This window comes from Gobio gobio, assembly GCF_949357685.1.
Source record: "Gobio gobio genome assembly, chromosome: 11".
NCBI lineage: Eukaryota > Metazoa > Chordata > Actinopteri > Cypriniformes > Gobionidae > Gobio > Gobio gobio.
Genome location: NC_137104.1, coordinates 55,843,504 through 55,855,175, shown reverse-complemented (window position 1 = coordinate 55,855,175; position 11,672 = coordinate 55,843,504). Strand labels below are relative to the sequence as shown.

The 11,672-nt window shown below is 49.4% G+C and overlaps 1 protein-coding gene across 5 annotated transcripts in view; it reads left to right on the top strand.

Moving 5' to 3' along the window:
- The window catches only part of akap9 (A kinase (PRKA) anchor protein 9), a 205,683-nt gene that overhangs the window by 193,195 nt on the left and 816 nt on the right, over positions 1–11,672 (top strand). For all 5 annotated transcript variants that reach the window (XM_079828322.1, XM_079828321.1, XM_079828323.1 and 2 more), the window contains 2 exons: positions 581–669; positions 750–879. In XM_079828322.1, the coding sequence (XP_079684448.1) occupies positions 581–669; positions 750–879 (219 nt within the window). The remainder of the gene's footprint in view (positions 1–580; positions 670–749; positions 880–11,672) is intronic.

Here is an 11,672-nt window from a genome sequence, read left to right as displayed (position 1 = left end):
TTTGACTTTATTGGTGAACCAATGAATTTTACAGGTACACCAGCACTGATTGATTTGTTCAAACGGCCGATTCATTCAGGAATGAAGTAAATGGCTCTCTTTATGAACGAGTCATTGAATCATTGGTTCACCTGTATAGTGTTTTTATAGTGTTTCATTTTTATTTTTTTGTTTGAATTAAAAAATTTATTTATTTATTTTATTTTATTATTTTGGGTGTTTCATTCTAATTGATTTGTTTTATTTAAAAACATAAATTTTAAATTTTTCTGATTTAATAATGTTTTGGTGGGTGTTTTATTTTGATTTGTTGTTTTTATTTCTAAATGATTTATTTTAATTTGATAATTTTATGGTTTAATTAATTTTTTGGTAAGCTTTTATTTTGATTGATTTGTTTTGATTATTAAATGATTTGTTATTTGAATTTGATAATGTTCTGATGTAATGAATGATAGTGTTTTCCTCATCTAACGAGCCCATTAGTGTAGATCCAGAGCCACTGAGAGCGAGTTGTGTAATGTGACCCGTGAGGTCAGAGGTCGTGTGACCCCGTGTGACCTCGCTCTGTCTCCCGCAGGATGAGGTTTCTGGTGAGGAGATGGCAGAGAGCCGGAGGAGCCGTGACCTCGCCGCTCGTGAGCCGGAACGGCCTCAGCCAGATCACAGGTGCCGCCCATCAGCACATCAGGAGTGTGTGTAGTGATGATGTCAGCGTTCTCTGATGAAGTGTGTGTGTGTGTGTTCAGGTGTGGATGTGAGGAGCGAGTCTTCATTCCTGCACCCCGGCGGAGTGGAGGTGTTCAGAGAGAGGCGAGCCACCAGCCGCGGCCGCACAGGACGAGATTCCCCCCGCTCCACGGCTTCAGTCCAGCACAGGTACACCAGCAGCACTGCCAGACCATAATATCAGTCCAGCACAGGTACACCAGCAGCAGCACTGCCAGACCATAATATCAGTCCAGCACAGGTACACCAGCAGCACTGCCAGACCATAATATCAATCCAGCACAGGTACACCAGCAGCAGCACTGCCAGACCATAATATCAGTCCAGCACAGGTACACCAGCAGCACTGCCAGACCATAATATCAGTCCAGCACAGGTACACCAGCAGCACTGCCAGACCATAATATCAATCCAGCACAGGTACACCAGCAGCAGCACTGCCAGACCATAATATCAGTCCAGCACAGGTACACCAGCAGCACTGCCAGACCATAATATCAGTCCAGCACAGGTACACCAGCAGCAGCACTGCCAGACCATAATATCAGTCCAGCACAGGTACACCAGCAGCAGCACTGCCAGACCATAATATCAGTCCAGCACAGGTACACCAGCAGCACTGCCAGACCATAATATCAGTCCAGCACAGGTACACCAGCAGCAGCACTGCCAGACCATAATATCAGTCCAGCACAGGTACACCAGCAGCACTGCCAGACCATAATATCAGTCCAGCACAGGTACACCAGCATCATCACTGCCAGACCATAATATCAGTCCAGCACAGGTACACCAGCAGCAGCACTGCCAGACCATAATATCAGTCCAGCACAGGTACACCAGCAGCACTGCCAGACCATAATATCAGTCCAGCACAGGTACACCAGCAGCAGCACTGCCAGACCATAATATCAGTCCAGCACAGGTACACCAGCAGCACTGCCAGACCATAATATCAGTCCAGCACAGGTACACCAGCAGCAGCACTGCCAGACCATAATATCAGTCCAGCACAGGTACACCAGCAGCACTGCCAGACCATAATATCAATCCAGCACAGGTACACCAGCAGCAGCACTGCCAGACCATAATATCAGTCCAGCACAGGTACACCAGCAGCACTGCCAGACCATAATATCAGTCCAGCACAGGTACACCAGCAGCACTGCCAGACCATAATATCAATCCAGCACAGGTACACCAGCAGCAGCACTGCCAGACCATAATATCAGTCCAGCACAGGTACACCAGCAGCACTGCCAGACCATAATATCAATCCAGCACAGGTACACCAGCAGCACTGCCAGACCATAATATCAGTCCAGCACAGTTACACCAGCAGCAGCACTGCCAGACCATAATATCAGTCCAGCACAGGTACACCAGCAGCACTGCCAGACCATAATATCAGTCCAGCACAGGTACACCAGCAGCAGCACTGCCAGACCATAATATCAGTCCAGCACAGGTACACCAGCAGCACTGCCAGACCATAATATCAGTCCAGCACAGGTACACCAGCAGCACTGCCAGACCATAATATCAGTCCAGCACAGGTACACCAGCAGCACTGCCAGACCATAATATCAGTCCAGCACAGGTACACCAGCAGCAGCACTGCCAGACCATAATATCAGTCCAGCACAGGTACACCAGCAGCACTGCCAGACCATAATATCAATCCAGCACAGGTACACCAGCAGCAGCACTGCCAGACCATAATATCAGTCCAGCACAGGTACACCAGCAGCACTGCCAGACCATAATATCAGTCCAGCACAGGTACACCAGCAGCACTGCCAGACCATAATATCAGTCCAGCACAGGTACACCAGCAGCACTGCCAGACCATAATATCAGTCCAGCACAGGTACACCAGCAGCACTGCCAGACCATAATATCAATCCAGCACAGGTACACCAGCAGCAGCACTGCCAGACCATAATATCAGTCCAGCACAGGTACACCAGCAGCACTGCCAGACCATAATATCAGTCCAGCACAGGTACACCAGCAGCAGCACTGCCAGACCATAATATCAGTCCAGCACAGGTACACCAGCAGCACTGCCAGACCATAATATCAATCCAGCACAGGTACACCAGCAGCAGCACTGCCAGACCATAATATCAGTCCAGCACAGGTACACCAGCAGCACTGCCAGACCATAATATCAGTCCAGCACAGGTACACCAGCAGCAGCACTGCCAGACCATAATATCAGCCCAGCACAGGTACACCAGCAGCACTGCCAGACCATAATATCAGTCCAGCACAGGTACACCAGCAGCAGCACTGCCAGACCATAATATCAGTCCAGCACAGGTACACCAGCAGCACTGCCAGACCATAATATCAGTCCAGCACAGGTACACCAGCAGCAGCACTGCCAGACCATAATATCAGTCCAGCACAGGTACACCAGCAGCACTGCCAGACCATAATATCAGTCCAGCACAGGTACACCAGCAGCACTGCCAGACCATAATATCAATCCAGCACAAGTACACCAGCAGCACTGCCAGACCATAATATCAGTCCAGCACAGGTACACCAGCATCATCACTGCCAGACCATAATATCAGTCCAGCACAGGTACACCAGCATCATCACTGCCAGACCATAATATCAGTCCAGCACAGGTACACCAGCAGCACTGCCAGACCATAATATCAGTCCAGCACAGGTACACCAGCATCACTGCCAGACCATAATATCAGTCCAGCACAGGTACACCAGCAGCACTGCCAGACCATAATATCAGTCCAGCACAGGTACACCAGCAGCACTGCCAGACCATAATATCAATCCAGCACAGGTACACCAGCAGCACTGCCAGACCATAATATCAGCCCAGCACAGGTACACCAGCAGCACTGCCAGACCATAATATCAGTCCAGCACAGGTACACCAGCAGCAGCACTGCCAGACCATAATATCAGTCCAGCACAGGTACACCAGCAGCAGCACTGCCAGACCATAATATCAGTCCAGCACAGGTACACCAGCAGCAGCACTGCCAGACCATAATATCAGTCCAGCACAGGTACACCAGCAGCACTGCCAGACCATAATATCAGTCCAGCACAGGTACACCAGCAGCAGCACTGCCAGACCATAATATCAGTCCAGCACAGGTACACCAGCAGCACTGCCAGACCATAATATCAGTCCAGCACAGGTACACCAGCAGCACTGCCAGACCATAATATCAGTCCAGCACAGGTACACCAGCAGCATCACTGCCAGACCATAATATCAGTCCAGCACAGGTACACCAGCATCACTGCCAGACCATAATATCAGCCCAGCACAGGTACACCAGCAGCACTGCCAGACCATAATATCAGTCCAGCACAGGTACACCAGCAGCATCACTGCCAGACCATAATATCAGTCCAGCACAGGTACACCAGCAGCATCACTGCCAGACCATAATATCAGTCCAGCACAGGTACACCAGCAGCACTGCCAGACCATAATATCAGCCCAGCACAGGTACACCAGCAGCACTGCCAGACCATAATATCAGTCCAGCACAGGTACACCAGCAGCAGCACTGCCAGACCATAATATCAGTCCAGCACAGGTACACCAGCAGCAGCACTGCCAGACCATAATATCAGTCCAGCACAGGTACACCAGCAGCACTGCCAGACCATAATATCAGCCCAGCACAGGTACACCAGCAGCACTGCCAGACCATAATATCAGTCCAGCACAGGTACACCAGCAGCACTGCCAGACCATAATATCAGCCCAGCACAGGTACACCAGCAGCACTGCCAGACCATAATATCAGTCCAGCACAGGTACACCAGCAGCATCACTGCCAGACCATAATATCAGTCCAGCACAGGTACACCAGCATCATCACTGCCAGACCATTATATCAGTCCAGCACAGGTACACCAGCAGCAGCACTGCCAGACCATAATATCAGTCCAGCACAGGTACACCAGCAGCAGCACTGCCAGACCATAATATCAGCCCAGCACAGGTACACCAGCAGCACTGCCAGACCATAATATCAGTCCAGCACAGGTACACCAGCAGCACTGCCAGACCATAATATCAGCCCAGCACAGGTACACCAGCAGCACTGCCAGACCATAATATCAGTCCAGCACAGGTACACCAGCAGCATCACTGCCAGACCATAATATCAGTCCAGCACAGGTACACCAGCATCATCACTGCCAGACCATAATATCAGTCCAGCACAGGTACACCAGCAGCAGCACTGCCAGACCATAATATCAGTCCAGCACAGGTACACCAGCAGCACTGCCAGACCATAATATCAGCCCAGCACAGGTACACCAGCAGCACTGCCAGACCATAATATCAGTCCAGCACAGGTACACCAGCAGCACTGCCAGACCATAATATCAGCCCAGCACAGGTACACCAGCAGCACTGCCAGACCATAATATCAGTCCAGCACAGGTACACCAGCAGCACTGCCAGACCATAATATCAGTCCAGCACAGGTACACCAGCAGCAGCACTGCCAGACCATAATATCAGTCCAGCACAGGTACACCAGCAGCAGCACTGCCAGACCATAATATCAGTCCAGCACAGGTACACCAGCAGCACTGCCAGACCATAATATCAGCCCAGCACAGGTACACCAGCAGCACTGCCAGACCATAATATCAGTCCAGCACAGGTACACCAGCAGCACTGCCAGACCATAATATCAGCCCAGCACAGGTACACCAGCAGCACTGCCAGACCATAATATCAGCCCAGCACAGGTACACCAGCAGCACTGCCAGACCATAATATCAGTCCAGCACAGGTACACCAGCAGCATCACTGCCAGACCATAATATCAGTCCAGCACAGGTACACCAGCAGCACTGCCAGACCATAATATCAGCCCAGCACAGGTACACCAGCAGCACTGCCAGACCATAATATCAGTCCAGCACAGGTACACCAGCAGCACTGCCAGACCATAATATCAGTCCAGCACAGGTACACCAGCAGCACTGCCAGACCATAATATCAGCCCAGCACAGGTACACCAGCAGCAGCACTGCCAGACCATAATATCAGTCCAGCACAGGTACACCAGCAGCATCACTGCCAGACCATAATATCAGTCCAGCACAGGTACACCAGCAGCACTGCCAGACCATAATATCAGTCCAGCACAGGTACACCAGCAGCACTGCCAGACCAGTCCAGCACAGGTACACCAGCAGCACTGCCAGACCATAATATCAGTCCAGCACAGGTACACCAGCAGCACTGCCAGACCATAATATCAGTCCAGCACAGGTACACCAGCAGCACTGCCAGACCATAATATCAGCCCAGCACAGGTACACCAGCAGCAGCACTGCCAGACCATAATATCAGTCCAGCACAGGTACACCAGCAGCATCACTGCCAGACCATAATATCAGTCCAGCACAGGTACACCAGCAGCACTGCCAGACCATAATATCAGTCCAGCACAGGTACACCAGCAGCAGCACTGCCAGACCATAATATCAGTCCAGCACAGGTACACCAGCAGCACTGCCAGACCATAATATCAGTCCAGCACAGGTACACCAGCAGCACTGCCAGACCATAATATCAGCCCAGCACAGGTACACCAGCAGCAGCACTGCCAGACCATAATATCAGTCCAGCACAGGTACACCAGCAGCATCACTGCCAGACCATAATATCAGTCCAGCACAGGTACACCAGCAGCATCACTGCCAGACCATAATATCAGTCCAGCACAGGTACACCAGCAGCACTGCCAGACCATAATATCAGTCCAGCACAGGTACACCAGCAGCAGCACTGCCAGACCATAATATCAGTCCAGCACAGGTACACCAGCAGCACTGCCAGACCATAATATCAGTCCAGCACAGGTACACCAGCAGCACTGCCAGACCATAATATCAGTCCAGCACAGGTACACCAGCAGCACTGCCAGACCATAATATCAGTCCAGCACAGGTACACCAGCATCACTGCCAGACCATAATATCAGCCCAGCACAGGTACACCAGCAGCAGCACTGCCAGACCATAATATCAGCCCAGCACAGGTACACCAGCATCACTGCCAGACCATAATATCAGTCCAGCACAGGTACACCAGCAGCAGCACTGCCAGACCATAATATCAGTCCAGCACAGGTACACCAGCAGCAGCACTGCCAGACCATAATATCAGTCCAGCACAGGTACACCAGCAGCAGCACTGCCAGACCATAATATCAGTCCAGCACAGGTACACCAGCAGCACTGCCAGACCATAATATCAGTCCAGCACAGGTACACCAGCATCACTGCCAGACCATAATATCAGTCCAGCACAGGTACACCAGCAGCACTGCCAGACCATAATATCAGTCCAGCACAGGTACACCAGCAGCAGCACTGCCAGACCATAATATCAGTCCAGCACAGGTACACCAGCAGCACTGCCAGACCATAATATCAGTCCAGCACAGGTACACCAGCAGCAGCACTGCCAGACCATAATATCAATCCAGCACAGGTACACCAGCAGCACTGCCAGACCATAATATCAGTCCAGCACAGGTACACCAGCAGCAGCACTGCCAGACCATAATATCAATCCAGCACAGGTACACCAGCATCACTGCCAGACCATAATATCAGTCCAGCACAGGTACACCAGCAGCACTGCCAGACCATAATATCAGTCCAGCACAGGTACACCAGCAGCAGCACTGCCAGACCATAATATCAATCCAGCACAGGTACACCAGCAGCACTGCCAGACCATAATATCAGTCCAGCACAGGTACACCAGCAGCACTGCCAGACCATAATATCAGTCCAGCACAGGTACACCAGCAGCACTGCCAGACCATAATATCAGTCCAGCACAGGTACACCAGCAGCAGCACTGCCAGACCATAATATCAGTCCAGCACAGGTACACCAGCAGCACTGCCAGACCATAATATCAGTCCAGCACAGGTACACCAGCAGCATCACTGCCAGACCATAATATCAGTCCAGCACAGGTACACCAGCAGCACTGCCAGACCATAATATCAGTCCAGCACAGGTACACCAGCAGCAGCACTGCCAGACCATAATATCAGTCCAGCACAGGTACACCAGCAGCATCACTGCCAGACCATAATATCAGTCCAGCACAGGTACACCAGCATCACTGCCAGACCATAATATCAGCCCAGCACAGGTACACCAGCAGCACTGCCAGACCATAATATCAGCCCAGCACAGGTACACCAGCAGCACTGCCAGACCATAATATCAGTCCAGCACAGGTACACCAGCAGCACTGCCAGACCATAATATCAGTCCAGCACAGGTACACCAGCAGCACTGCCAGACCATAATATCAGCCCAGCACAGGTACACCAGCAGCACTGCCAGACCATAATATCAGTCCAGCACAGGTACACCAGCAGCACTGCCAGACCATAATATCAGCCCAGCACAGGTACACCAGCAGCACTGCCAGACCATAATATCAGTCCAGCACAGGTACACCAGCAGCATCACTGCCAGACCATAATATCAGTCCAGCACAGGTACACCAGCAGCACTGCCAGACCATAATATCAGTCCAGCACAGGTACACCAGCAGCACTGCCAGACCATAATATCAGTCCAGCACAGGTACACCAGCAGCACTGCCAGACCATAATATCAGTCCAGCACAGGTACACCAGCAGCAGCACTGCCAGACCATAATATCAGTCCAGCACAGGTACACCAGCAGCAGCACTGCCAGACCATAATATCAATCCAGCACAGGTACACCAGCAGCACTGCCAGACCATAATATCAGTCCAGCACAGGTACACCAGCAGCAGCACTGCCAGACCATAATATCAATCCAGCACAGGTACACCAGCATCACTGCCAGACCATAATATCAGTCCAGCACAGGTACACCAGCAGCACTGCCAGACCATAATATCAGTCCAGCACAGGTACACCAGCAGCAGCACTGCCAGACCATAATATCAATCCAGCACAGGTACACCAGCAGCACTGCCAGACCATAATATCAGTCCAGCACAGGTACACCAGCAGCACTGCCAGACCATAATATCAGTCCAGCACAGGTACACCAGCAGCACTGCCAGACCATAATATCAGTCCAGCACAGGTACACCAGCAGCAGCACTGCCAGACCATAATATCAGTCCAGCACAGGTACACCAGCAGCACTGCCAGACCATAATATCAGTCCAGCACAGGTACACCAGCAGCACTGCCAGACCATAATATCAGTCCAGCACAGGTACACCAGCAGCATCACTGCCAGACCATAATATCAGTCCAGCACAGGTACACCAGCAGCACTGCCAGACCATAATATCAGTCCTGCACAGGTACACCAGCAGCAGCACTGCCAGACCATAATATCAGTCCAGCACAGGTACACCAGCAGCATCACTGCCAGACCATAATATCAGTCCAGCACAGGTACACCAGCATCACTGCCAGACCATAATATCAGCCCAGCACAGGTACACCAGCAGCACTGCCAGACCATAATATCAGCCCAGCACAGGTACACCAGCAGCACTGCCAGACCATAATATCAGTCCAGCACAGGTACACCAGCAGCACTGCCAGACCATAATATCAGTCCAGCACAGGTACACCAGCAGCACTGCCAGACCATAATATCAGCCCAGCACAGGTACACCAGCAGCACTGCCAGACCATAATATCAGTCCAGCACAGGTACACCAGCAGCATCACTGCCAGACCATAATATCAGTCCAGCACAGGTACACCAGCAGCACTGCCAGACCATAATATCAGCCCAGCACAGGTACACCAGCAGCACTGCCAGACCATAATATCAGTCCAGCACAGGTACACCAGCAGCATCACTGCCAGACCATAATATCAGTCCAGCACAGGTACACCAGCAGCACTGCCAGACCATAATATCAGTCCAGCACAGGTACACCAGCAGCATCACTGCCAGACCATAATATCAGTCCAGCACAGGTACACCAGCAGCACTGCCAGACCATAATATCAGTCCAGCACAGGTACACCAGCAGCAGCACTGCCAGACCATAATATCAGTCCAGCACAGGTACACCAGCAGCACTGCCAGACCATAATATCAGTCCAGCACAGGTACACCAGCAGCACTGCCAGACCATAATATCAGCCCAGCACAGGTACACCAGCAGCACTGCCAGACCATAATATCAGTCCAGCACAGGTACACCAGCAGCAGCACTGATTGATTTGTTCAAACGGCCGATTCATTCAGGAATGAAGTAAATGGCTCTCTTTATGAACGAGTCATTGAATCATTGGTTCACCTGATTGATTCATTCAGGAATTAAGTAAATGGCTCTCTTTATGAACGAGTCATTGAATCATTGATTCACCTGATTGATTAATTCAGGAATGAAGTAAATGGCTCTCTTTATGAATGAGTCATTGAATCATTGGTTCACCTGATTGATTAATTCAGGAATGAAGTAAATGGCTCTCTTTATGAACGAGTCATTGAATCAACTAATAATCATTCAGTGTAGTGTAGAGTCCATGTGTGATGTTTATGAGCGTGTTGTGTCTCCAGGCAGGATTCTTTATTGAGAAAAACGTGCTGTCTTTCCGCTGAGGTTCCAAGTCTGACTAAAGCCAGTTGAACATTGTATTTGATCTACATTTCAAGGGGAGGGATTATACAGCAGAGGAGGAGACATAGGAAAATAGAGACACACCCCAAACATTCCTGTCTCATCAGCCGTAATTCAATCAGCATACCAGTGTCACTCAAACGCAGAGATGCTAATCCAATCACTCAGGCAGAATTGCTCTAAACTTGTCATTGTAAATAGTCAGGAAGTGCATAAAGACAAAAGACTTAATGTCTCAAACACTTACACAGCCTGACGTATCTCCTTAGAATTTCCTCAAGTTTACTTCAAAATGTAAAACACAAATATAGATAATGTTTTCAGTTATATTCTATTACATTTGAACCTAGATCAGGGTTCCCACTTTTCCTGGAAAACCTGGAAAATGTATGATACATTTTCCAGTCCTGGGAAACACATAGAAAGTTAGAGAAAATGTCAAATGTCCTGGAAAAACTTGTTGTCCTGGAAAATTATTTTTAAAAAAGTTAAAGGGATAGTTCAGTGATTTAGCATCAGGCTTTGTATCAGTAGAAACCCGGTAGTATATTGGAATTATGGTACTTTCCCCCCTCATATCCCCCTGAGACGAGAGAATTATGCATTTTATTTCTGGAAAAAATCCTCCGATGACGCAAATATCGTCATCGTCAAAAGTCGATTCAGTAGTTTGAAGCGTTATGAATCAGTGAGCAAACTTGATGCGTTATGAATCAGTGAGTCGAATCAGCGGTTTGAAGCGTTATGAATCAGTGAGTCGAATGATGATTCGGACACGTGTCAAACCGCCAAACTGCTGAAATTTGGCGATTCAATCTGCTAAATCGACTCACTGATTCATAACGCTTCAAAGCTTCATGATGCCGTGTTTTGAAATCGTCATCACTATATAAGTCGTTATTTAGGGTTTTTTTGCGCACAGAAACTATTCTCGTCTTCATAAAGTTATTGTAGAGCCGCTGTAGTGAGATGGACTTTGTAACTTTAGTCTTTAGTGTCTTTTAAGGGTCTTGAGAGTGTAAAGTTGAGCCAATGGAGGCCTTTCAGAGCATCAGATTTACACTAAAATATCTTCATTTGTGTCTGAAGATGAACGGAGGTCTGACGGGTGTCCAACCACATGAGGCTCAGTCATTAATCACACAATTTACATTTTTGGGTGAACTAACCCTTTAATGTTTCAATCACTCAGGCAGAATTGCTCTAAACTTGTCATGGTAAATAGTCAGGAAGTGCATAAAGACAAAAGACTTAATGTCTCAAACACTTACACAGCCTCTCCTTAGAATTTCCTCAAGT